The 27269-nt window shown below is 36.7% G+C and overlaps 1 protein-coding gene across 6 annotated transcripts in view; it reads right to left on the reverse strand.

Moving 5' to 3' along the window:
- The window catches only part of STIM2 (stromal interaction molecule 2), a 146089-nt gene that overhangs the window by 65085 nt on the left and 53735 nt on the right, over positions 1-27269 (reverse strand). For all 6 annotated transcript variants that reach the window (XM_082728395.1, XM_082728397.1, XM_082728398.1 and 3 more), the window contains one exon: positions 16343-16473. In XM_082728395.1, coding sequence (XP_082584521.1) covers positions 16343-16473 — 131 coding nt within the window. The remainder of the gene's footprint in view (positions 1-16342; positions 16474-27269) is intronic.

Here is a 27269-nt window from a genome sequence, read left to right on the forward strand (position 1 = left end):
CCAAAGAAAAACTACCAAGTACTCCAAGATAGAAAAACAACCCACAACTGGGAGAAAAGTCAAACAAATCCAAAAAGGGCAAAGATGAGAGAACTATAAACAAAGACATTAAAACAGTTATTATAGCTATATTCTATTCAAAAAGCCAGAGTAAATACTGAACATGTTAATGGAGACATGTAAGATTGAAGTGTTTTTTCAGACCCAAATCAAAATTCTAAAAATTAAAACCACAAAGACTGAGATGAAAAAGACACTAAATGAAATTAATAATAAACATGACAGACTAAAATATCAGCAAACTTAAATACAGTAAGCATGAGGAACTATCCAAACCAGAGACTGAGCTGTGGGACAACTTCAAGCAGCCTAACATAAGTGTAATTGGAGTCCGTAAGGAGCCAAGAGGGAGTGACAAAAAAAAAACACTTGAAAATATAATGGCCAAAATTTTTTCAAATTTTATTAAAACTATAAACCCAGAGATCCCAGAAGAAAACTACACCAATAAACATCACAATCAAATAGCTTAAAACCAAGGATAAAGAGGGTAATCTAAAAGCAACTGGGTTGGGAAAGGGAGATTAAAAAAAAGACACAATAGGTACAGAGGAACAGAGATAAGAAGGATAACACAATTTTTGTCAGATTCAAAAAAAAAAAAAAAAAAAACAATCCAGAGACTGCTTAGGAAGCATATTTAAAGTATGAAAGAAAAACTTTTAACCTACAATTCTTACCCAGCAAAAACATCTTCTAAAAATGAAGGCAAAATAAAAACTTTTTCGTACATACTAACACTAAGAGTTTATCACAGGAAGTCCTGTACTGCCAGAAATGTTTTTAAAAGCCCTGTAAGCAGAAGGAAACTAATACCAGATGGAAATCTAAGCTTAGTAAGAACAGTTTTAAAGGAATAACAGAGACAAAAGCTTAAGTGAGTTCAAGAAAGAACGAGATGAGAAGAATAGTACACAAATCCTTTTGAGGAAACTCGTTGGAAAGAAGGACAAAGGAATTGGGCAATAACCAAAGGGAGAAACAGAATCAGCAGAAGTTTTTATGCTGTTGTGAGAAAACAAAAGCAGGTTTGCATCAGATGGGAAAGATCCAGTAGAAAATGGAAAATTGCTGAAGCATTGTCCTGCAGTTGCCAAGGGGAGACAAGAGATGAGATGGAGTGCTCAGGTCGAAGTAATTCACTTTTGCAAGGGGCACAGTGAATCGACAATAATAGGAGAGAATATATAGTTTATAGCCATAAATGAAGGTGGATGAGCAACTCCAGTGGCCTTATATGGCCTCTGAAAAGGAGAGAGGAAAAACTTCCCTATCCCAATCCTAAGATCATCATTGGGATAATATTTTATTTATTTATTTTTTAAGATTTTATTTACTTATTTGACAGAAAGAAATCACAAGTAGGCAGAGAGGCACACTGAGAGAGAGGGAGGAAGCAGGCTCCCTGCTGAGCAGAGAGCCCAATGCAGGGTTCGATCCCAGGACCCTGAGATCATGACCTGAGCTGAAGGCAGAGGCTTTAACCCACTGAGCTACCCAGGTGGCCCTGGGATAAGATTTTAAACACACCACAAAGTATGGGAAATAAACAGACAATGGAAAGGTAAAGGAAAATTACTGATGAATTATACATAATAGATTTTATAGCAACATAAAGATTTCTCTTCACTGTCTTCCACAAAAGAATGTAACAGTTTCAAAATCTGAGGATCAAAATGTTCTATACCACAATTGGGGTGGTAGATACATGGGTATATACATTTGTCAAAATTCATGAAACTGTATATAGCCAAAATTCTGCACTAAATTGAATGTAAGATATACCCCAAATATTTAAATCATCAAGAATTTCAAGAAACTCATTATCTTTTATGGGCACAATTTCATTCATTAAAAAAAAATTATTTATTCTAAATGTACTACTCATCTCTGATAATCATTAAGCCAAACTCTAAGAGATTACATTAACTTCCCATACATTAAACTTTGTGAAAGTCTTTTTATTATATTTTGGTTTTTCAGGGTAGAAGAGTTTAAAATACTTCCATCAGTGAGACTCAGGGTTGTAACTATAACCCATTTCTTTATGGTTTTTGCTTGTTTTGTCATAATTGAGATTTGATTGGCTGTTCTAAGAATTAGCACAAAGACATTTCAATTTGTATACAACTCTTCATGTATGTAACCAAAACCTCAAAAGTCATTTACTTGTGACTCTTTTCTAAGCAGTTATTCCAGTGATTTTCCAGCTTAAAATCTGGGGATAAATTTTCCTTGACAGGATATCAAGTACTATTATTGTCAAATGTTGTACAATGTTACACAATTAAGTCCCACTAATTCACAATTTAGTATCATATACACTATATACTCAAATTTTAATCTGTCACAACACATTAACAAAGTTACTAGGAAAACTGGACAACTACAACTAAAGATATTACAGAGTGTACAAAATTCTGACAGGGAGAGCCAAGGTCAAGGAATGGTTTTCTTGAGGAAACAATTTACCAAAAGCAACACAGAAACAGAAGTAATTTAAAATGTTCAAGATGTATTAAATGCAGGACTGACTGCAAACTGCCATTTAGGATGCTCTGTGTTATAGAATATAAAAACCACCCCATCTATGGAATGTTAGTCTGACACCCAAGACAACCACATGCAAAATGGAACAGGAAGAGAATGAGAGAAATGATGAGTGAAAGGCCTCTCCAATCATGAGAATACAGATATGTCCAAAGAGCAGTCTTTCAGCAGTTCACTTTGGGGAAAATAAAGAGTGCATCAAGAAGTTGCAGAGTAAATGATAATGGCTAGAAGGGCAGATTATGACCAGACAATAAAATATTTTCAATGCCAAATTAAGAAGTCTAGGCTATATATGGTAGACTACAGTGGTGGTTCTCAAGTGTGATCAACTCTAATGTCAGTGTTCTTAACACATTTAAAGTAGGTTAAAGTCTGTTAAATGTGTGTTTGACTTAAAATATTTTCAACTTATGATGGGTTTATTGGGATATAATCCCATTATAAGTTGAGAAAAAGATGTGTACTCCAGAGCACTGTTTGTCTCAATCAGGTCTACCCTCAGGGGCAACTAGTTAACTGGCGCCTATCCTGCAGGGGTATTATCAGAGCCTAACTGACCAGGACCAATTCAACTCTACCAGGCTCTCTAGCTTTCCAGTGGGAGAAGAGAAATACCCAACTCCAACTCACTCTAACCATCTTATCCCATCAAAGGGGAAAAAAAAAACCTAAAACTGAGAAACAGTTGTGAAGGCCGCCATCCAGAATCACTGGTTCATGAAAAGACTGGGACCTAATCATGAGTCTACAAACCACCTCCCCTCTCCCCACACCTCACCATCATATTACTACAAGCCTATTTGCAGCATTTCTTTTATCCCATACACCATGTTTAGCTCTCCGGAAAAAATGACAAGGCATACCAGAAGGCAAAAAAACAACATCTGAAGAGACAGAACAAGCATCAGAACCAGACACAGTAGGGACTGATCTGATGAAGGATTTAAAACAATCAAGAGGATACCCTGAGGATTTTAGTGGATAAAGTAGATCAGAAGTAAGAACAGATAAGCAGTAAGAAGAGATGGATATCCAAAGAAAGAACCAGAAAGAGATGCTACAGATCAACAGCACTAGTTCTAGCGCTTTAAGAACTCCGTTGATGGGCCTGTTAGTAGACTGCACTGCTGAGAAAAACCTCTCTACCCCAGAGGACAGATGTATCTGTAGAAATCTGGAAAACCAAAAAGCAAGGAGAGGACTGAAAAAACAATCAGAGCAGAGTACCCAAGGACTGTGAGACAACTCCAAAAGGTATAACATACATGTAATGGGAGTACCAGGAGAAGAAACAGAGAAAGGAACAGAAGAAATGCCTGAAACAATAAAGACTGAGAAGGTCTAGGGCAGTGAAGATACCCTGTGATATTACAATGTTGAGTGCATGTCATTATACATTCATCCAAACCCAGAGAGAGTACAACTGCAAGACCAAACCCTAATGACAACTATGGACTTTGGATGATTATGACATGTCAGTGTAGGTTAGTCTTTAGCAGGTAAAAAATGGACCAGTCTGGTAGGTAATGCTAACATTAAGAGAGAGTATACATCATGTGTGGGGGTAAGGGGTGTATAGGAAATCTCTCTGCCTTCTCAATCTTGTAAACCAAACTGCTTTAAAAAAAAACTTTTTTTAATCTTATACAATACATACACTTTAGGGTGCAAGAAAAGTAAGAACAATGAAGAATCAAAGGAGAAGTAACCAGAAGCAGAAAGAGAAAAAACCAAGCAAGTTCTTTTCAATGCTATCCCCCATCTCACCATACTCCAGTCAGACTGAATTACCAGCTACTGCATAAATTAGTACCTTATATTCTTGCTTTTTTTTTTCTGCCCCCTGACCATTCCTCTTGAAGTGATCCACCTAATCATCTAAAACTGTAAAACCATGCCAACTTCCAAAGGCCCATCTCAAGGACTCCTACTTCACACTTTTCTAGATGCTCCTCAAATTAATGTACACTCTTCTGAGACACAAGAGCACTTCCATGATTCATATGTATTCCTAGTACATACTATGCCATGACATGCCTTGTATTAGACAGATAGAGCCTCATATGCCCTACCAGATGGTAAGCATATGGAAGTCTATGCTTGTTTTTTCATTCTGCTCCATATTCAGTACAGTGTTATATATATAAATAGGAACGTAAAAACATTTTGTTTTTAAATGAATGCTCAAAAACACCCTTAGCCAGGAGCCTAGGCATATTTCCCAAGCCCTTAAAGGAACAAAGTAAAAGAAAATAAAAGGAAAATAAAAACAAAAAACACAACTAGTTAATTTAAAAAAGGGGGGGGCTTTTAAATTCCAAAAAATTCCTATACTTCCCTAATAAAGATTTCAAAGAAATTTTAGGAACTTGGGAGATACAAAAAATAAAAGTCAGTGGGCAAGGATTAGCAATTAAAGTAAAAGGCTCTCAAATATTTTTTATCAAATTTTTGAAACATTTTCAGGATCAAGGCAAAATACTCCTTCATCTTAAAAAGGTTCTCTTTATCAACTGAATTCAACAGCCTTATAGTTTTAGCCTTCTGGGCCTAATAATCCTATTAAAAGGTCAGCACGGGTTGGGGGGGGGGGGTGGTAATAAAAAGCAAGTCATCAACATTTGGTAATACCAGTACTTCGTCAAGGCCATGAGCAAAGTCAAGCCAGGCCAGACCCAGCAAGGCCAAGACAGAAAGTCTAAAGGAAATACAGGGGTGAAAAGTGGTGTGAAAAGTAGTCTTTAGGGTGACATAAGGAGATTCTTTAGCCATGCTTAAGGTAACACTCAAGACACAAGTCAATATGATTTAGACCAAATACAGGGAACAAGCAGGTATAAGGTCCAGGTGAAAGGGCTGACATCAATGCCTAAAGGTTTGCAACTAAAACTGAAGTCATTAATAGAAACACAGTTCAGGAATGTAAGCAAGGGATGTTCTTTCAGAGTCCAGGGCTCAAAATTGAACACAAGTTCAAGAAACAACAATTGGCATTGTGCCTAAACATGTTCAAGAGTGAACAGGACTTGAGATGGCTGGGCTCCAGCCCAGTCCCCTATGCTATGTGACCTAAGTAACATAATCACAGCCGCAGTCCCAGCCTTAAAACAGGCCACCTATCTTGCCTATCCCAAAACAAGACTGCTGAAGATAAGGTGAGAAACCATAAATGCTTTATGAGCCATGATGTTATAATCAATAGATGGTGGGGTTATCAGGAGGATAAGAACAATTTACCTTATAGCTTCCTGATGTAGCATAGCACCTTATCACCTTAAGGCCACAAGATCAGCTTTCCAGAGCAAAACAGTCTTCTGAAGACCATGGGGTTAGTGACTGCAGCACTTACTTCTGGGAGAAATTCTGGAGGCCAAACACTGGGTATGTGAATAGGAAAATTTAGACTACTATACACAATTCTTCAGATGAATTATTGGGAAAGCCAGAAATTTACAGCAAAAGGAAAAAAAAAGTAGCAGGATCTGGGTGGCTCAGTCAGTTAACCTCCAACTCTTGACTTGTGCTCAGATCATGATCTCAGGGTTGTGGGACCGAGCCCTATACCAGGCTCTGTGCTCAGTGTGGAGTCCACTTGAGATTCTCTCCCTCCCCTCTCTCTCTGCCCCTCCCCCCACTCATGTCTCTCTCTAAATAAATAAATCTTAAAAATAAATAAATTCTAGAAATCAAAGAAAGGGTCAATAAGTTTTAAGTTAATATGGAAAATACTGTTACATTGTTTTATTTCCAGAGAATAAAAAGACAAAAAAAATCACTTAGCTCTAGGAAAAACTAGAATTATGTCAAAGTCTCTGTCATGTTACTAGAAAACAAGGGGCCCATGCATAAAGACAGTATGATAAACTGAATTGAAACAGATCCAACCTTTGCTAACAGCACAAACCTTGGCACAATACTTGAATCAATTTAATAACAACTTAGTAAAGTGAGCAAGACACAGACAAAGGAAATTACAGAGGAAAGCTGACTGTGGAAAGACTTATAGTGAGTTAATTATATGGCCCCGTTTGCCTAGGACAATCCTCATGTGCACCTGTCGCCCTGGTGTAATTATTAATAGTACCGTCTTTTACTCTCAAAGTATTCCAGTATGGATGATGAATTATATGTCACCATATCCATAACAACAGAAATTATAAGATCGATAGAGTTAATGTTACTGTAAATGTACAATATTCACTTGTGAAACAGGAATAGGTTTTGTACACCGAAACTCAGATGTTTTAGAAGCCAGATATGCGAAGTGTGCTAAACTCACAAAAAATATATTACATAAATGCATTGCCATGCCATGATCCTGAAAATGCCTGGGGGAGGAGGGAGAAGAGCAGGACTGGCTATATAATCAGGCTGAACTAAAGCAGTACAGAGACAGATCCTGATTCACACCCCTGCTGCTCTGCCCCCTTCTAGTGTATAACAGTATTTAATACGAAAGTCGTGTTAAGGGAAATGAACAGGAATGGGGAAGATTTCTTTTTTTTATTTTTTTTTCTTTAAAGATTTTATTTATTTATTTGCCAGAGAGATAGAGAGAGAGCACAAGTAGGCAGAGTGGCAGACAGAGGGAGAGGAAGAAGCAGCCTCCTCCATGAGCAAGGAGCCCGACGTGGGGCTCGACCCCAAGACCCTGGGATTATGACCTGAGCCAAGGCAGCCACTTAACCGACTGAGCCACCCAGATGCCCTGGGGAAGATTTCTTTAATGAAAACAGGTAATTGCCAGATATTCTGTCTAAAGAAAATGGAAATCATTTGAGAAAAGGGGCTAAAAGATTTACTAGTTGAAGCAGGGGTTGTGGTAACTTCCTAGAAAGAGGCCAAAGGTAGTGGGTTAAATGTCTCAAGGCCACAAATAATTTCAGAAATTTTTTGGCTCTTATAGACAGATCTCATACCATAGACCATTCATTCCCAGTTTACACACTGGTTGTATTTAAGAGTGTATTTGCCATTTGAAAAACATCTTTCCTTGGGATGTCTGGGTGGCTCAGTGGGTTAAAGCCTCTGCCTTCAGCTCAGGTCAGTTAACCTCCAACTGAGATGGTTGGGCTCGAACACCCCTCGTGGGTCCTGGGATCGAGCCCCACATCAGACTCTCTGCTCAGCAGGGAGCCTGCTTCCTGCCTGCCTCTCTGCCTACTTGTGATCTCTCTGTCAAATAAATAAATTAAATTAAATTAAAGAAAAGAAAAGAAAAAGAAAAACATTTTTCCACGAAAACTGTTATATTTAAGTACCTGATATTTTGCAGCACAAAAGCCCACTTAATCTGTATATATTAACTAGATAGTACCAATGGTGTTTCTCAAATGACAGGCAACTAAGGACATAAAAAAGAGGGTAACCATTACACTACATCCCAGTCGGAGGGGGGGAGAGGCAAGACTCTCTGGATGGCAAGCAATGGTAGGGTAAGAAAAAGTCTTCTGAAGTTCTATGGTAGTTGCTCTGAGGGATAAGAAGACACATGAACAGAAATAGTCTAGGAGAGGGGTGCCTGGATGGCTCAGTTGGTTAGGCTGATCTCAGCTCAGGTCTTGATCTCAGGGTTGTGAGCTCAGGCCCCACACTGGGCTCCACACTGAGCGTGGAATCAACTTAAAAAAATTTTTTTAAATAAAAAATAAAAATAAATGGTCTTGGAGCATTCATTCTTACTAAATATCATAAAAAGAAAGATAACAGCAACTGGTAAATTAACTGGAAAAGCAAGAGATAGAGAAGGAAGCCCAGTAAAGAGCAACTACAATTGTCATGACAAGACATAAAAAGCCTGGGTACTCAACTAAAAATTGCTGAGGCAAGACAGCAAACTTAGAACTTAAGAAATATCCTAAGTACAACTATAAAATAATAAAGATACTTTCTTAAGACCTGTTTCAATAATTTATACAATGGTTCTTAACCATTCTAGGTTACAGAACCATCTTACTTTAACAAAAGCAAAGAATTCTCTCCCCAGCAATATAGAAGCACACCCTGCTTTCCAGTAAGTTAATATATTACTATAATAATTACTGTGTTACACATGTTTATGACTTCCAGTAGAACATATTAAGAAAATTTTAAGTAGAACTTGAAAAGTAAAATCACAAAATACAGGGTCAGGAAACAGTATCTTCTGCAAGACCATCATAGTAGCTAAATACAAATACTGTGCCCAAGATTATAAAAACTGTTACAAAAGTATATATTAGAAAAACAACCATAAGATTTATTAAAGGATAACACGGGCATCAGAATTACCAAAGGACTTGTTAAAATACAGATTTCTGGGCCCCCCTCCCACATTTCTGATTCAGTAGGTCTGGGATGGGTCCTGAAAATTTGCATTTCCACACATTGCTGCTTTGTCCAGGGAACACACTTTGATTGGTTTTTAGAGCAACCTTCAGGAACTATGCCAACTCCTTTTCATCCACTTCTGTCCCTTAAGGGCCAAAGATTTGGGTGCACTGACCCCCTTTGTCTTCAGGATTTATTGCCTTTCCTTCTTCACTCTAAGCTTTATGCAAAAAGGGTCTCAACCTTTTTTCTACCTTGCTTCCAAACACATACAGAGCCTCCATATTATTTTGAATTGCCAAAACTGCAATTGAAAAAAATGTTAAAAGAGAAAAGGTAAGTGAAACAGCAAAACAAAATTTGACGCTTAAAAGATTTTGGTGCATTGCAGAATATCAAAAAACTGTACACATATTCTAAGAGATGACTTCTTCGCAGGTAACAGAAGAATATTTCTTCCATAGACTCCTATTTATAGGTGTTTGTAATCACTACTTCTCTTCTAGGATCTCTATATATCAATAGATACACTTCAAATAAAAATTAAAATTTGTAGCTACAATGGTTATAGTGACAAATTTATAGAAGTATTTTTGAAACAAAGGAAATAAAATGTAGATTTTAACCATGCCTTCCATTATCAAAATGATATCTAAATGTTCTGCCTCAATCATCCCCTGCCTTTTTTTCTTTATTAGTATAAATATGTAAGTTTTGTTTCATTCTTACAGTACCATTTCTTCCAGGTATCAGAGGCAGCAGAACTAATTTCAATCTTGAAAAGCAGAGTGGTCACCCTAAGTATATCAGAAATTGATGTGCTATATAGTTAAGAGACCCATATACAGCGAACAGTGAACATTAAAGAATATTAACATTAGCAGTGTCTCTGGAACTTGCCTTTATTTTTAATATTTTATTTATTTGACAGAGAGAGAGAACACAAACGGGGGACAGCAGGCTCCCCACTGAGTAGAGAGCCCAATGCGGGGCTTGATCTTAAGACCTTGGAACCATGGTCTGAGCTGAAGGCAGATGTCTAACTCAATGAGCCACCCGGCTGCCTGTGGAACTTGCATTTTTAAAAAATTCTCAGTTACCTGTTCTTATAAAACTGGAATGAAGTCTATGTGACTTATAACAGATCTTGCTTTATAATTCATCAGCGTAGTCATCTCCAATTTCAGTTGCCCAGGCCCCACAGAGATATAGAATCTAATCCACTCATGAGGGAGAGAACACGAGAACTTCTATTATATTTAATTTTATCTCAGTTTTCATTTATGTGAATATTTTTTAAAAAGCATAACAATATAATAGTATGCATGTATCAAATATGTCTAATATAATAGTATGTATATATAGATACAGGTATATCTACTATATCTGTACACCATGTACACATAGCTATTTATTTGTAAATTATATTAGGAAGGGCATAACAATGGAGATTGATGATAAACATTAACATGAGAAAGCAACACACGCTGGAAATCAAGAACATGGATTCAGGGTGCCTGGGTGGCTCAGTTGGCTAAGCAACTGCCTTTGCCTCAGGTCATGATCCTGGAGTCCCTGGACAGAGTCCCACATCAGGTCTCCTGCTGACCTCTCTATTCTCATGCTCTCTCTCGCTCTCTCTCTCTCTCAAATAAACAAATAAAATAAAATAAAATGAACATGTCTTCAGTCTGGACTCAAACTCCACCCATACCACCCCACAAGCTGGTGGCAATGTGCAGACTGTTTCACTTCCCTAAGCCTATTTCCCCATCTGCAAATAAGATGGAGAGTATACTCGTAGCTCATAGGGCTTCTATGAGGAGCCCTACCACAGTCCATGTGAAGTGCTTATAGAGTGAAACAAATGGTAAACACTCAGTATTTTCTCTTACTTTAGCATATAAATCCATAAACGTAAGTTCAATAATTCCTATAGTAACAAAATTAAAAGATCATTCCCCTAATTTTCCCAATTTTGGCTATTCAACCCTTTTTTCTTTTTTTTTTTAACTGAATACCCGTTAACAGTCTCTGCTACTCTATTTATATGCTTATTGCTACTATTTCCCAGAAAGATTTAAAGCCTGTTTTTATGATAACACATTAACTGAACTATGAAACTATAAAAATTCCAATATGCAGGGAAATGCCTCAATAATTATAACTTAACAGACGGCAAGGACTCTTTAGCACCTAATCTCTGCTCACCTTACCTTTGCTCGGTTTGTCCTTTCAGTTGAATGCCAAGTAAGTTGGTCAAATAAGTTGTACTGGTCCATTTATGCATATAATTACACATAATTACTAACAGCAAAATAGTACTTAATAGATCATTTTAATCGGGTGTATCAATGCTTTAAAATTCTAGACATATTCTATTACCAAGATCAACATGAAAAGTCTTATTGTGGGTCCCCTCCAACACAAAGCCTTCTGAAGGAAGTTGTGTAACTTTATTGTTCTTATATTTTATAATTCCATGGCTTGAGAATATCCCATCAAATATCTGTAGTTGAGCAGAGTATAGAAACAAACTGTGCTAATCAGTCTCTAAAATGGCTCCCAATGACCCCAACATTCTCACACCCATACCTTGTCAAACAGTCTCCCCTTGACTAGTGACTAGTGACCTAGTGACTCCCTTCTAACAAACAAAATTTGGCAAGAGTAAAGGGATTCCAATTCCAAGATTAGCTTACAAAAAGACTTTAACTCCCAGGTTGTTGACCTTCTCTTGCTCTCTTGAGCTCCCTCCCACGCTCTCTAAGGGAAGCTCACTGACATGTTAAGAGCTGCCCCATGGACAGAGCCATGTGGCAGTTAACTGTTATCCCCAACCAACAACCAGTGAAGACCTGTGAAGACCAACAACCATGAAGCCACATGATTAGGCCTTGAAGTGGATCCACCATGTATCCGGCTTTGAGAAGACCACAATACCAGCTGACATTTTAATAGCAGCTTATTGAAAGACCCACAATCAGAAGACCCAGCTAAGCTACACCTAGATTTCAGACCCAAACAAACTGTGAGATGATGAACATACACTGTTGTAAGCTGCCAAATTTGGGAGCCGGGGCTGGGGTAATTTGTTACATAGCAAAAGATATGTTTACATAAGTTAAAATTTTAACTTAAAATTTTCAGTAAATATATACATGCATTTATTCCTTTGGAAACAGTACTCCACGTAATTCAAAACTCACTGATCCTATTTTAAAATGTATTTTCTAGTAGGTTTTCCTAACCCTATTTTTGCATACTTTCATAGTGACTCTCCTTGTTTCAGACACTCATACATCTGTGCTATTAACTAAGTTTTCTAAGAAGTATACCGATAAAAGATGACAGAGGTGTTATTCAGGTAGATTAGCTAAATCTAAAAAAAACTGAAATATCAGGTACAACCAGTTTTTTTTTTACATAAATTGGTTTACAGTTAATTATAAATATCAAAAACTGATAACATAAACTCTAAAATTATTTATTCCAAATGTTATCACTAAAAGGTAAGCATGGATATATAAAGGAAGAAAAAATAGGGAAGAAAGGATTTTTACATTTTTTTTAAAAAGAGGAAAAGTAAAAACAAAGTTCATGCACACTACAAACTATACTAAAGTGTTTAGTCCACAAAGCAGACAATAACAATGTCAATTGTCACTTCCTCCTATGCTATGTTCAAATCAACAAAACCATTCATTTCTCTTATTTAAAAAAAGTATTTCTTAATCAAGTACCTACACTTTCCAAAATATCTCCAATATTGGCAGAATAGACAAACTTGACTGTAATCAAAACCTCAATTTAAACAGGTCACAGATTGAGCATACACTGACATCTAATCTTTTTGATCTTGGGTCAGAAGACAATGACCTGGAAAGCAAAAGCTTTATATCCTGTTCTTAATCTAAAACACTCTTGTCCTCTATTTTCAATTTGAGAACAGCTTTGAAAAACTGCCAGATACTTACTCTCTTACTTGTCCCAGTATTCCATACAGTACACTCTTTAAATGTTACCTTCCCAGTGAGGCCTGCCAAAAGCACCCTATTTAAAATTACAGCTACCCGCTTTTTACCTGCTCTCATCCCCCTTTTTCCTGCTTATTTTGTTTTTTTTTGTTTAGTCTACCTTTTTACAAACATCCAACAAAATGTCCACTTTAGAGTTTGAAGATTAATGTGAGATTCTGTTCTGTCCCGGATATATTCCAAGATCTGAGTATCTGGTGTAAACAGACCTTCAAATATTAGCTCAATATTAAATGCATGAATAAATTAAAAGAGTAAATGCTTTCTCATATGACCAAAAACAAAAAACAAAAGCAGAAGCACTAAAGAGAAAAAAATTAAGTTTTCAAGTAGCATTTCAAATGCTAAATATTTTTCTAAATTTTAAAAAAGTTAACATTCTAAACCAAAATCACAAGAAATTAAGTACTTTAATTTTTTTGACTAAGGTTTCTTATTAAACTCATGAAGTTTCCTAATGATGACTGCTAGAAACGCAGAATGATATTACAATTCACTTCTTTAAAAAAGAAACACTTAACCAAGAAATATAAATCAAGATGTAGTTTTGCAGATCAGAAGGCATCAAAATAGTCGAAGAACCACAGAATTAACAACTCTTTCCTTAAAGCCTACAACACACCACAGTCTCTAGATCAGTGCTTCCAATACAAATTAATTTGATCTATATATGTGATGTTAAGTTTTCTAGAAGTCACAATAAAAAGTAAAAAGAAACACACGGGATTAGTGTTTCATATCATATTTTATGTAATCTGGTATGCCTATAACATTATCATTTCCAACAGTTAATGAATATTTTAAAGTTTAAGTATTTTACATTATTTTTCTCATATTCAAAAGTTGAAGTGCATTTTACATTTGTAACACATCTCAATTTTAGATGCCCAGTAGCCAAACATATCTTAGTAGCTACCATACTGGACAGTAGATTTCTAGACTCTGTAAGGTACTAATAAAATATAGAGGCATACCTTATTTGCTCTTGAATATTAATATTAGAAGAAATACCAAGAATAACATCTCCTGTTTTTAAATATTAAAGCTCACCAATCATATCACAGAGTTCTAATTTTTTTTTAAATAAGCTTTTCATTTTAACATAAAGTTTTTACTTCTAACCTCTATTATAAAATATTTGGAATTTCACTGAAATTTAAAAGATTCAAGATGAATCCACATAAGTATAAATTATACAGCCATGCCTGTTTACTTTGTTTGGCACAGTGATAAATGATAACACTTCACACATCTGAGCATTTAATATCTGATGATGAGGTTAAAAAGATTAAAATAACTTGTAATTCAAGGAACTATTATGCAATCAGATACATTTAAATAGGCTGTCAAATACCTGCATAAGCTTACTTAATCCCTCCCTGTCTATATATTACATGCAAGTTTAACAGATCTTTCCTTGGAGGGTACTTTTAATGATTGAAAAAATGTGAATTTTTGCTATTCTTTTCAGATTTAAATATTTCTGTAATTGTGGTATAAGAAATATATTTGGTCTTTGTCCTTGGTTCCTGGCAGAGAGCTCTTAAAACCCTTGAATTTCCTGAGTCAGAAGAGTGTATTTTGCCCCTTCTGATCACACTCTGAGTTCATACTAAGAGAGTACTCAGAATGGTGCCTCTAGATCACCCTGGGATGGGACTGGTCAGCAGAAAGACCGGGAGATTAGAGCAATAAGACTTTCACTTCTGACCACTGAGGAAACTGAGCTCTATAAAAACAGAGAAATCTGTTCCATACCTTTCTCTTAGCTTCTAGAGTCACCAGCAATCCCTGTCATTCCTTGACTTATGGCTCCATAATTTCAATCTCTGCTACCACTGTCAGGGTCAGCTTTTCCCCAGTGTCTGTATCACCACGTGGTGTTCTCCTCTCTTACACAGATACTAGTCATACTGAACTAAGGGCCAACACTACTCCAGTATATCCTTACCTTAACTAATTACATCTGAAATTACCCTACTTCCAAATAAGGCCACACCCTGAGGTACTAGAATTTAAGACTTCAAAATATATATTTTTGTGGGGACACATTTCAACCCATAACTTGGGCCTTTAAAAGAAAAGTCGGCCAACACCTGATCTGGAAAATTTTAAACTAAGGAGAAGTAGGTCCAGAAGGGCCGCTGAATAGTCATAGATTTCAAAGAAGAGAGCTGAGATATTGTTTTAGACAAACTAACTTGAAAGAAAAAGTAAGAGCCCTCAAAAGATGTCAGGCAGAAAGCGACATATGTAGGTCAGGAATCTACACTGGCTTAGAGATGGAGGAACCAAGTGTAGCCTACAAAAGGATGAGCATTCACAAGGTAAAGTATTGTAGAGCAAGTCAAGAATTAATCTTTAGAGACTATAATTATTAGGTAACAATGTGATTAGAGAATATGACTGTTATGTAACATTAGATTATAATGTAGAAAAAACATAATTTAGTATCATATAAACTAAAAGAGAAGCATCTCAACTATGACAAATATAAGAGATTGAAGAGGCCTGAAAAACAACCAGGGGACTTGGCTAGAGTAAGATTCCAACCAAAGAAAACAACTTCTATGGAGAAACTAAAAGGGACGCCAGAGGGATGTCAGGAGGAAGATGATAATGCTCAAGAAATAAAACGTGATTTATTTGTACAGCGGGTGCAGTAGATCATTACATCAATGACCCCCCAATAAACCACATCTCCTGGTATTCATGCCCTTGTATAATCCTCTCCCACAGACTGTGAGCTTAACCAGATCACTTGCTTTAAGCCAATTTGATATTAACAGGCACTGGCAAGGCAAGCAAGGGATGATAAGTACTTTTATGCGGAAACTTGTTTTCTTGGAACACTGTTCCCTGGAAGCCAGCTGCCATGCTGTAAGGAAGCCTGAGCTAGATTATGCATGACGGGAGACCACGTGAAGAAAGACTGCGAAAACTAAGAAGTCATCATTTCAGCCCCAGCAGAGCTCCCAGCGGAATGCAACCACACAGCATCACAGTGACCTCAGACTATACCAAAGGGAACAGAAAACATACCTAGCTGAGCCCGGTCAACCCACAGGATCAGGAGAAATGATAAACTGGTGTCCTAAACCACTAAGTTTTGTGGTGATTAATAAAGCAGCAATAGATAATAACTGATGTAGTCAGAAGAGGACATATGTTTGAGGAAAGCAAGAACATGAGACTGGGGATTATTATAAAACTAGAAGACTTGTATATGCATAAGGAAAAAAGAAAAAAGGAAAGGTGTACAAATACAAAGGGTAAAATTAGAATGCAAAGAGAAAAACTAAAGATACTGAAGATGAACCTGAGTCACATATGATGAATAATGGGAAAATTTAAGAGAATAACACGAAAAGCTTTCCACCTACTTCATCGCTTTCATCTACTTCAATTCCACCATCTTTGTCATCATCCATCTGTTTATGTATTGTTTGAAGAGCTTCCAGACTGTATCTGTCTTCTTCTGTGAAGCATGGTGGACTCAGTGATAGGCAGGGATCTGAAAGAGAATGAAGGGAATCACTAACTTGCCACACCAAAACATAGGCTATATAGTTAAGAGAATACAATGGAAAAGAAAAACAACACTAAATTTTAAAACATTTCATGTTCAATGTTTAAAAACATTAAATTTCAGACTAAGTCAAACCAATGGGTTTCTAAAAGTCTAGCAGAGTCATCGAAAGTGTAATATATGGACACAACTCATTAAAAATAAATAAATCAATTTAATGGATCTTAGGCAACTACCACCAGAAGTAACTCTAGTAGTGACATCAGGTTTTCTATATTCTTCCACATCTTGAACTATTTTTTTCTTATTCAACATTATATTTACTAATCATTCCCCCCAAAACAGAATGCCTTCCTTAAAAAAAGAAAAAATAACCTAAAAATCACAGAATACAAGGTGATATTTTTGAAGAATCCAGTTTAATTAAAATGTGAATCCAAGTAAATACAGCAGAGAATATAAGAAAAGGATAAACAGAAGAGTTACATGATACTTAGAAAGGTTTTTTTTTTTCACGTTTCTATTTAACAATGAGGGCTCACCCATATTAATACCTTTTAAAATACATCACTTCTTAAATTTAACAAGGAAACACTGGGAAAAAAAAAAGACTGAACTTTTAAAAATCTTATTCCTCATGTTTTCTTTAATATACATTTATTGGTTAAACCTCTTCCTATGGAAAATGTGTAAATTTAATCTAACAATTTAGAGATAATTTAAGGCTTTTCAAAGCTTAAAATCAGATTAGTAAAAGTTACTTGTTGACTCAAACAGTAAACAGCCTATACACTAAAATGAAAATGTACTGCCAAAACTTCAATTAGACCCAATCCAGCTGACTGGCAATTTGACAAACTCTAAGAACTTACTTCTATTATTCTGCCAGGTCACTAAAATATCTTTTAAAACACCATCAGTTCCACATGTATTTCTAGAATTAGAAATGGCCTAGAAGTTTAAAGTAGTTACTAGAATAATAGAAGGGTTAGCCATAGTTTGGTCTTCTCAACAACAGTTAAAAATCTAGTTTATCCATATGACACTCTCAATAGATGCTGAAAAAGCATTTGACAAAGTACAGCATCCCTTCCTGATCAAAACTCTTCAAAGTGTAGGGATAGAGGGCACATACCTCAATATCATCAAAGCCATCTATGAAAAACCCACCACAAATATCATTCTCAATGGAGAAAAACTAAAAGCTTTTTGGCTAAGGTAGGAACAAAGCAGGGATGTCCATTATCACCACTGCTATTCAACATAGTACTAGAAGTCCTAGCCTCAGCAATCAGACAACAAAAGGAAATTAAAGGCATCAAAATTGGCAAAGAAGAAGTCAAATTATCACTCTTCGCAGATGATATGATACTATATGTGGAAAACCCAAAAGACTCCACTCCAAAACTGCTAGAACTTGTACAGGAATTCAGTAAAGTGTCAGGATATAAAATCAATGCACAGAAATCAGTTGCATTTCTCTACACCAACAACAAGACAGAAGAAAGAGAAATTAAGAAGTCAATCCCATTTACAACTGCACCCCAAACCATAAGATACCTAGGAATAAACCTAACCAAAGAGGCACAGAATCTATACTCAGAAAACTATAAAGTACTCATGAAAGAAATTGAGGAAGACACAAAGAAATGGAAAAATGTTCCATGCTCCTGGATTGGAAGAATAAATATTGTGAAAATGTCTATGCTGCCTAAAGCAATCTACACATTTAATGCAATTCCTATCAAAGTACCATCCATCTTTTTCAAAGAAATGGAACAAATAATTCTAAAATTTATATGGAACCAGAAAAGACCTCGAATAGCCAAAGGGATATTGAAAAAGAAAGCCAAAGTTGGTGGCATCACAATTCCAGACTTCAAGCTCTATTACAAAGCTGTCATCATGAAGACAGCATGGTACTGGCACAAAAACAGACACATAGATCAAGGGAACAAAACAGAGAGCTCAGAAATAGACCCTCAACTCTACGGTCAACTAATCTTTGACAAAGCAGGAAAGAATGTCCAATGGAAAAAAGACAGCCTCTTCAATAAATGGTGTTGGGAAAATTGGACAGCCACAGGCAGAAAAATGAAATTAAACCATTTCCTTACACCACACACAGAAATAGACTCAAAATGGATGAAGGACATCAATGTGCAAAAGGAATCCATCAAAATCCTTGAGGAGAACACAGGCGGCAACCTCTTTGACCTCAGCCGCAGCAACATCTTCCTAGGAACATCGCCAAAGGCAAGGGAAGCAAGGGCAAAAATGAACTATTGGGATTTCATCAAGATCAAAAGCTTTTGCACAGCAAAGGAAACAGTTAACAAAATCAAAAGACAACTGACAGAATGGGAGAAGATATTTGCAAACGACATATCAGATAAAGAGCTAGTATCCAAAATCTATAAAGAACTTAGCAAACTCAACACCCAAAGAACAAATAATCCAATCAAGAAATGGGCAGAGGACATGAACAGACATTTCTGCAAAGAAGACATCCAGATGGCCAACAGACACATGAAAAAGTGCTCCACATCACTCGGCATCAGGGAAATACAAATCAAAACCACAATGAGATATCACCTCACACCAGTCAGAATGGCTAAAATCAACAAGTCAGGAAATGACAGATGCTGGCGAGGATGCGGAGAAAGGGGAACCTTCCTACACTGTTGGTGGGAATGCAAGCTGGTGCAGCCACTCTGGAAAACAGCATGGAGGTTCCTCAAAATGTTGAAAATAGAACTGCCCTATGACCTAGCAATTGCACTACTGGGTATTTACCCTAAAGATACAAACGTAGTGATCCAAAGGGGCACGTGCACCCGAATGTTTATAGCAGCAATGTCCACAATAGCCAAACTATGGAAAGAACCTAGATGTCCATCAACAGATGAATGGATCAAGAAGATGTGGTATATATACACAATGGAATACTATGCAGCCATCACAAGAAACGAAATCTTGCCATTTGCGACAACATGGATAGAACTAGAGCGTATCATGCTTAGCGAAATAAGTCAAGCAGAGAAAGACAACTATCATATGATCTCCCTGATATGAAGAAGTGGTGATGCAACATGGGGGCTTAAGTGGGTAGGAGAAGAATCAATGAAACAAAATGGGATTGGGAGGGAGACAAACCATAAGTGACTCTTACAAAACAAACTGAGGGTTGCTGGGGGGAGGGGGTTATGGACATTGGGGAGGGTATGTGCTTTGGTGAGTGCTGTGAAGTGTGTAAACCTGGCGATTCACAGATCTGTACCCCTGGGGATAAAAATATATGTTTATAAAAAATTTAAAAAAAAAATCTAGTTTATCATTCTGCCTCTGTTATAAACTAACTGTCCGATTCTGTACAAATCACTTGTCCTTGTGTCTTAGTTACCCCACCTGTAAAATAGTCTAGATGTTTACTAAGATCTACTGCAGCTACAATGGCCTAAGAAATAATCTAATTCTGTGCTTAGGGAAAACAATGTCAAGAAGCCACTTCTGGAAACCAATTAATAATTTTTTTTCTTTTGGTAACAGAACAATGCAAATCTGGATTACATGCATGTTCCAGTTGTAACTCGTTTGGAGGAGTTAACACTTTTAATAGTTTGAAGTCAAAATCTAATTTTAATTTCTTTAGTCTTGGAAGAGAAGCAAACAGAAAAGTTTAAAACTATAACAACAGGCAACGCAATCCTAAGTTATGTGACACGTGTGTATGTGTGTGTATTTAAAACTCTGATCAAGATTTACTAAAATCGAAGAACCTGCAGGCACAATGGTCAATTATGATTCTTACATCACAAAACAACCAGAACCCTGACATGCCTAGAAGTTCAAACTCATTTGTACTTATTCTGAATGGAGGTGAAGTAAAATATAAACAAACAGGTATCCTAACATATGGAATGTGTTATTGCCTCCAGCAAACCTGTGTTTTTACGCATTTTGCTAATAAATATATGGAGTGAAAGTGTTATTGCAAGGAGTACACAAGGGTTAGTTATCATCAGTCACTGATTAAACAGGCTTTGTTGTTAATCCAGTCAAACTCTAAAAGTAAAGTGAATGATGGGGGCTCTAAAAACCTCATAAAGCCTTAAAAGAAAATTAGGAGGGGGCCCCTGGGTGGTTCAGTGGGTTAAAGCTTCTGCTTTCGGCTCAGGTCATGATCCCAGGTTCCTGGGATCAAGCCCCGCATCAGGCTCTCTGCTGATGCAGAGAGCCTGCTTCCCTTCCTCTCTCTCTGCCTGCCTCTCTGCCTAATTGTGATCTCTGCCTGTCAAATAAATAAAAATTAAAAAAAAAAAAAAAAAAGAAAATTAGGAGAAACATACAATCTGAAAAAAAATTCATGTAAAAACAAAATTGGAATTTTTTCAATTAAATTAACTAATTTAATAAAACACTACCTTTCAAGGTCTGTTTCAGGTTGTAACATCTCCAGGAAATGTTTCTGTATTGTATCTGTACTATCTTTCAGGGATCAGTTCCTTTCCTGAACACTATTCCATCCATTCACCAAACTTCTATTGAGTATCTACCATGTGTCAGGCATGGAAATACCACAGTGAAAAAAGAAATAAAAATTCCTCATGAGTGCTGTGAAGTGTGTAAACCTGGCGATTCACAGACCTGTACCCCCGGGGCTAATAATACATCCTATGTTAATAAAAAATAAAAAATTATAAAAAAATTCCTCATGAAACTTGCAGCATACTGGGGAAGGCAAGTGTAACATGATAAATAAGTAAAAGGCAGAGCATGTTAGCAGTGGTAAGTATTAAGTAGAAAAATAAAGAACAGATATGAAATGCCAAAGAATTTGAAATCTGATTATATTTTATTCTCAAATCATTCAACCTAAGTCCTCATTTGATGTTGTACTTCATTAATCTCTAACTGTTTCATGGGTCATTTTGCCCACACAAATAAGTTTATGTACAAGGCTAGAACCATGTTCTACTTCTCACAATCATAATACCCAGGACTTAGCCAGGCAATTTTGTGTCTCTGATAAATTGTTACTTCATATACTAACTAAACCATAAACTTCTAGGCTTCTATACTGTGCAAACCAGTGACAGAGATGAGGAATTAAAGAGCTTATAAGAGTATCTTGTATTTGAAGAAAGTTCACAGTCTAGTGAGAAGGGAAGCATGTGTACTACTACATTAGGTTAGGGACCACTGAAAACACTATTTGTAGGGCACGAGGAGAGCATGGAGGAAGGGAACCAATATAGACTGGGAAGGAAAAGCCAAACGTTTTCTAGAGGTAACCTTGGGAAGTTTTAAATGACCTATAGTTGATGACTATAGGGAGGGAGAGAAACGCATGCCTGGAAAAAGAAACATTATAATGGGGTGCCTGGGTTGCTCAGTGGGTTAAAGCCTCTGCCTTCAGCTCAGGTCATGATCCCAGGGTCCTGGGACTGAGCCTGGCATGGGGCTCTCTGCTCAGCAGGGGGCCTGCTCCCCCCCCACCCTTTCTCTGCCTGCCTCTCTGCCTACTTGTGATCTCTGTCAAATAAATAAATAAAATATTTTAAAAAAAAGAAAGAAGGAAAGAAATGTCGTAAGTTCAGTGGCATGAAAAGAAAACAAACATTCAGAGAAATGCCACTAGTTAATATGTCTGGAATACAGAGGAAAAAATGGAGAAAAGAAGAGAGATCAGATAAGAAACTGGAAAGAAGGGGCCAGATCTCTAAGAGTCGTTTTTACCAACTAAGGAATTTGGATTTTTATCCTGAAAACAATAGGGGATTTTCAAGGAGAAGCCCAACACAATCAGATCCATTACAGAAAGATGACTCTGGTGACAGAGGAAAATAGAATAGAGGCAAGGCTGAGAGGCACAGCTGTCAGGAAGTGCTACTGTAATCCTATAGGCTTGCAATACTCCATGCGTCCAAGGAATGGAGGAGGGAAATGATGAACATTGCTGTGGGATTTGGTGTTTTGCCAAGCTGAAGCAGCAGAAAAGGAAAAACAGGAGCTGAGGATATGGCAAGAGTGATCCATTTCTCCACATAAAATTTTATCTCTTTTTGGTACAGTGACTTAAGGACTAGAAATCTCAGAATAACTGAGAATTCTGAACCCCAATACCTGTTCTAATGTCTTTTTCATTTCTTTCTCAACTGTTTCCCTTCCAGGTTAATTCAGCTCAAATGATCATTTTAACTCACAATAGCTGACCTAAATTTCTTTTCAAATACACAAACTGTTACAAAAGATCTGTGCATATAATGAATCTGGTGTAAAGGTTCCAAAGACAACTGCTAAAATGACAAAATGGTTCTCCTTTGCCAACATTTCATTGACATCTACTTCAGCTATCCAAAATGCACCAGTATGTATCATGTATTCCATAGCCAGAAACATGTTTCTCAGATATCTAAACAGAATTCATTTGTTCAAGTAAATAGGATATAGGGTGCCTGTAATATGTCAGACCCTGTGCTTGGTGCTGGACATCCACATAACAATTAAGACAAATTCCCTCCGCTGGGTGCCCTCACTTTGTATTAAATGCAATATGATGTGATAAATCTTTTTAGCATTATACACTGAGCATTCCTTTCTTTTTCCTAAATCAAGAACAGAACTTTCTACTGAGAAGAAATCAGCTGAAACAGAATAAAACTTAACTAAAGCCAGCAACCAACACCACTATTAAATTCCAACTTGTCTTCCTCTACTCAAAACCAAAGATTAAGCCAGTTTCATTACTATATATTATTACCAATATATATACTGGTAAATATATATATATATAGCAGTGATATATCACTGCTATACAAATGATGCCTGAATTTTACGTGCAAGCAATTACATTTTGGGTGGCATTAGGAAAGAGAATTGGATTTTAGTAAGTGGGATTAGAAAAAAAAAAAAAAAAAAAAAAGCAAGAACTCAAACAGGAACTAACATGAGCTCTGGGACCAACAAAGTAGTTTGGCTAACTGACTGGTTCTCCAAGAGAGTACCACTCAGTGTTCTGCCCATCCCCCTCACACTCACCTCTCTCCACACTGCTGCTATGGACATGCAGGAGAGGAGTGTGGAGCCCAAGAATCAAGCAACTAGAAAGCTCAGTTCAGTCCCACACAGCAGAGAACAGCCTTGTCCTCAGCTATGCCAGCAGTCCCCCAAAGAAAGGAAGAGAACACTAGCAATTGCTGGAAGGAAGAGCAGCAGGATATGAAGGATATGAATCCGGAAAGAGAGCCTGGAGCTGTCAGCATCGAAGGACAATGAATCTCTGAAAGAGGCACCTAAAAGAAGCAACCAGTGATTTTTTTTTTTTTTTTAAAGATTTTATTTGACAGAGAGAGATCACAAGCAGGCAGAGAGGCAGGCAGAGAGAGAGGAGGAAGCAGGCTCCCTGCTGAGCAGAGAGCCCGATGCGGGGCTCGATCCCAGGACCCTGGGATCATGACCTGAGCCGAAGGCAGCGGCTTAACCCACTGAGCCACCCTGGCGCCCCGCAACCAGTGATTTTTAAGTAGGACTGTGACATAATGTCAAATGTAACAGAAAGAAATTACAACTTATATTTTGTGTAATGCTTTCAAGTTCAAAATATGCTTTCCCATATAGTCGATTTTATTTTAATCCAGAGAAGAAACTGTAGCTATAGTTTACATGCTTGTTCCCAATGAGTGTCTGTTCCAACAGTCCAGGCAGGAAGTAACAGAATATAAACTAGAATATAAGTCATGGCAGTGAAGACAGAAAGAAAAGGTCATACTGAAGTGACAACCGAATGCAGTCAAAGGAGACATCTCATTCAATCGATACATGCAGGGAATATGGTTTGGAAACCTCAGAAAGCAAGAGCTTCAGAAATAACTGAAGCTGAAGAAGTAAATCCAGTCTTTAGAGCTAGCTTCCCTCCCATAATGCCCTTAAGGTCAGCAAATTTCATGCAGAAAAGAACTAAGAAGGGGAGCCAGCCGACTCTTAATCACAATCCAATGACTGTAGCCTGTTAACAATGTGCAATATCATATACTGCCAAGAACTTGGCTTACCATACGGGCAACTATTTATGCATCTCGTGATTAGGATTTTCTTAATTATCACCACTGAGAGAAATTCTTTAAATAATATTGTCTGTACTTAGTACTTCCATTAATAGTTCAAGCACTTATCAAATTAAATACTCCAATCTAAATATTTTGAGAATAAATGTTCTCTAAGATCTTCAGAGATAATTCCTTAGTATCATTTTTTGATAAACTAAAGACATGATTCAAACTCAAAATAAAAATAAATAATGTGTTCTCTCTTCTGATATCCTCTTTAGGGTGAGTCTCTCGTGCCCCTTCTATTTCCAGTGTCTAACGTACCACCAACACCTAGCATATAGTAAGATTAATGGATGTTTCTCCAAATATCTAATAAATAATAAAGGTCACTGAATACATTTTTAGAAAGAAGTTAGTTGGAACCCATCATCTATTATATTATTTTGTATAGAGTATTCAAATATGCTAGATATTCAAAGTAGATATTCAAAATATGCTCTTTATTAAAAGCATATTACATGCCAGAAAAACAAATGAGAAAGAAAAAGTTGTAACTGGTTACACAATGCTATACCAGGACACTATAAAAATGCAGGTGGAAGACTCTAGAATCTCTGATATTTACTCCTACAATTAAAGTTCACCAGTTAAACAAACCTTACCAATAGAGGGTTGAGAAACCACTGCAGATGTACCTAATTATGCCATAAGTGTTACACTGAACAGAAAATAAAGGGTCTTTACTTTAAACCCCTCCTGACTGATGACTGCCTCTTGGAGCTCTGAATCTCTTTAATCACTGACTTTGTATAAAAAGTATATATTAATTAGTCTCTACTCTTATAAAAAGAAAGAAGTTTCCCCTGATTGTTAGCTAAAAATGTCCCATAAAAAAGTGCCTTATTCAACTACCCCCTCCAAATGTTTTAAATAGACCATCCCATACGAACTCACTCACTGAGGTCCTTCGCACTTTCCAGGAACATTTTTCAATTTACCATCTTCTAACTACTTCACTTCCACTTACTCCCCACCCACAAAAAGCATCTTGTCCTTGCCTCCTCAAACAGTCCATGCTAATCTCAAAGAGCCTCTCTAAAAGTAGAAGACAAAAGAGAATGCCTCTGCCTTGAAACTATCTTAATACAAAATTCACTTACCAACACATCCCTCGTCCAAAAAAAATCTATATTTATATTCATGGTTAAACAATATGTTCCTTCAATGTATTTAAATAAGTAATACTTATGCAGCTGTATATCTCTCTGCATTCATTGACTGCTGCCTATTTCCACTGTGCTCTATAAGTTCCTAGAAAGCAGTAATGTATCTGTTTATAATATTAGCTACATCTATCATATGTGGGAAAATAATGTTGACTAGGCACAAAAAGAAAAAAAAAAAAAGTAAACAAGTGCCCTGATTTACTCCCAGGATACCACAATCACTAACATCTGAATTAGCAGCATTATGTGAACAGAATAGTGCAATAACTTTGCTTACTTTATTTTGTATTGTTTTGGACGGAATGTGGTAATTCAAAGTGACAACCAGAACACTGTGAATGTACCTAATGATGCTGAATTGTGTACTTAAAATGGTCACACATTATGTCACATGTATATTTTACACAATAAAGAAAAAAAGGTACAGCCAAGCACAAGGTATAGAGAGCAAAGATCATTAATACTGTCTTACACTGCTTCACTTCTCTCACAGAGGAAGAACTTAAAAACAACCACAAAAAATAAAATTACTATCCCAATTTTACAGAAAGAAAGGTTGAGGAGTATGTAAAAGGAAAAGAACTTTTTTTTTTTTTTTTTTTTAGAGATCTGTTTGAGAGAGATAGAAAAGGGAGTTGGTGAGGAACTCAAGCAGACTCGGCGCTGAGCACAGAACCCAACACAAGGCTTGAACCCAGGAAACAGAGATTCAACCTGAGGAGAAACCAAGAGTCAAAAGCTTTCAAATGACTTCACCAACCAGGCCCCAGGAAATTCATTTGAATCCTGCCAATTACTGCACAATCTTAGCAAAGTCACTTAACTTCTTTGCCTTAACTCCCTGATCTATAGAATGGGAATAACAGAGAGCAACTTTTGCCAAGCTGATGTTAGAATTAAATGAGACATCTATAGATAAAATACCTAACACAGTGTGTGGCACACATATGGAACTCAGCAGACAACACTCAGTAGATACCTAGTACTATTATCCAGAAAGGTGAGGGCCTTTGCTAATCAACAGCACAACACCAAGTCTCCTGCTATCTAAGTCTAGTCTTTCTATATTACTATTATCTTAACATATATCAAAAACATCATTTTTTCTAAATTAAACTTACTCTAAATATCTTTTGGTTGATTCTAAAAGCAAATAGACCCTAAAAGGCAAGAAGAAAAGATAAAGAGGGAATAGAGCATTTACTGGGTAACATATGCCAGGTGCTTTACTTGGTTATCTAATTCAACTTCTCTACAACCCTGCCATGTTGGGATCATGCTGCTTCTTTCCATGATGAACAAACCAAATTCTCATACGCAAAGCAATATGCCCAAAGTCAAAGAGCTGGGTTAACTATTTTGTTGAAATTCAAAAGAACTTTATTTCTCCCCATCTCCCATAATATGTCAAAAGAAAAAGACTCCCTATTTCTAAAAATACCCCAAAAGAATATTCTGAAAGTAAACTCCAAAACAAGAATTCTAAAAGCAGGTCCACTAAAAG

The sequence above is a fragment of the Mustela nivalis genome (genome assembly GCF_964662115.1).
Source record: "Mustela nivalis genome assembly, chromosome: 4".
NCBI lineage: Eukaryota > Metazoa > Chordata > Mammalia > Carnivora > Mustelidae > Mustela > Mustela nivalis.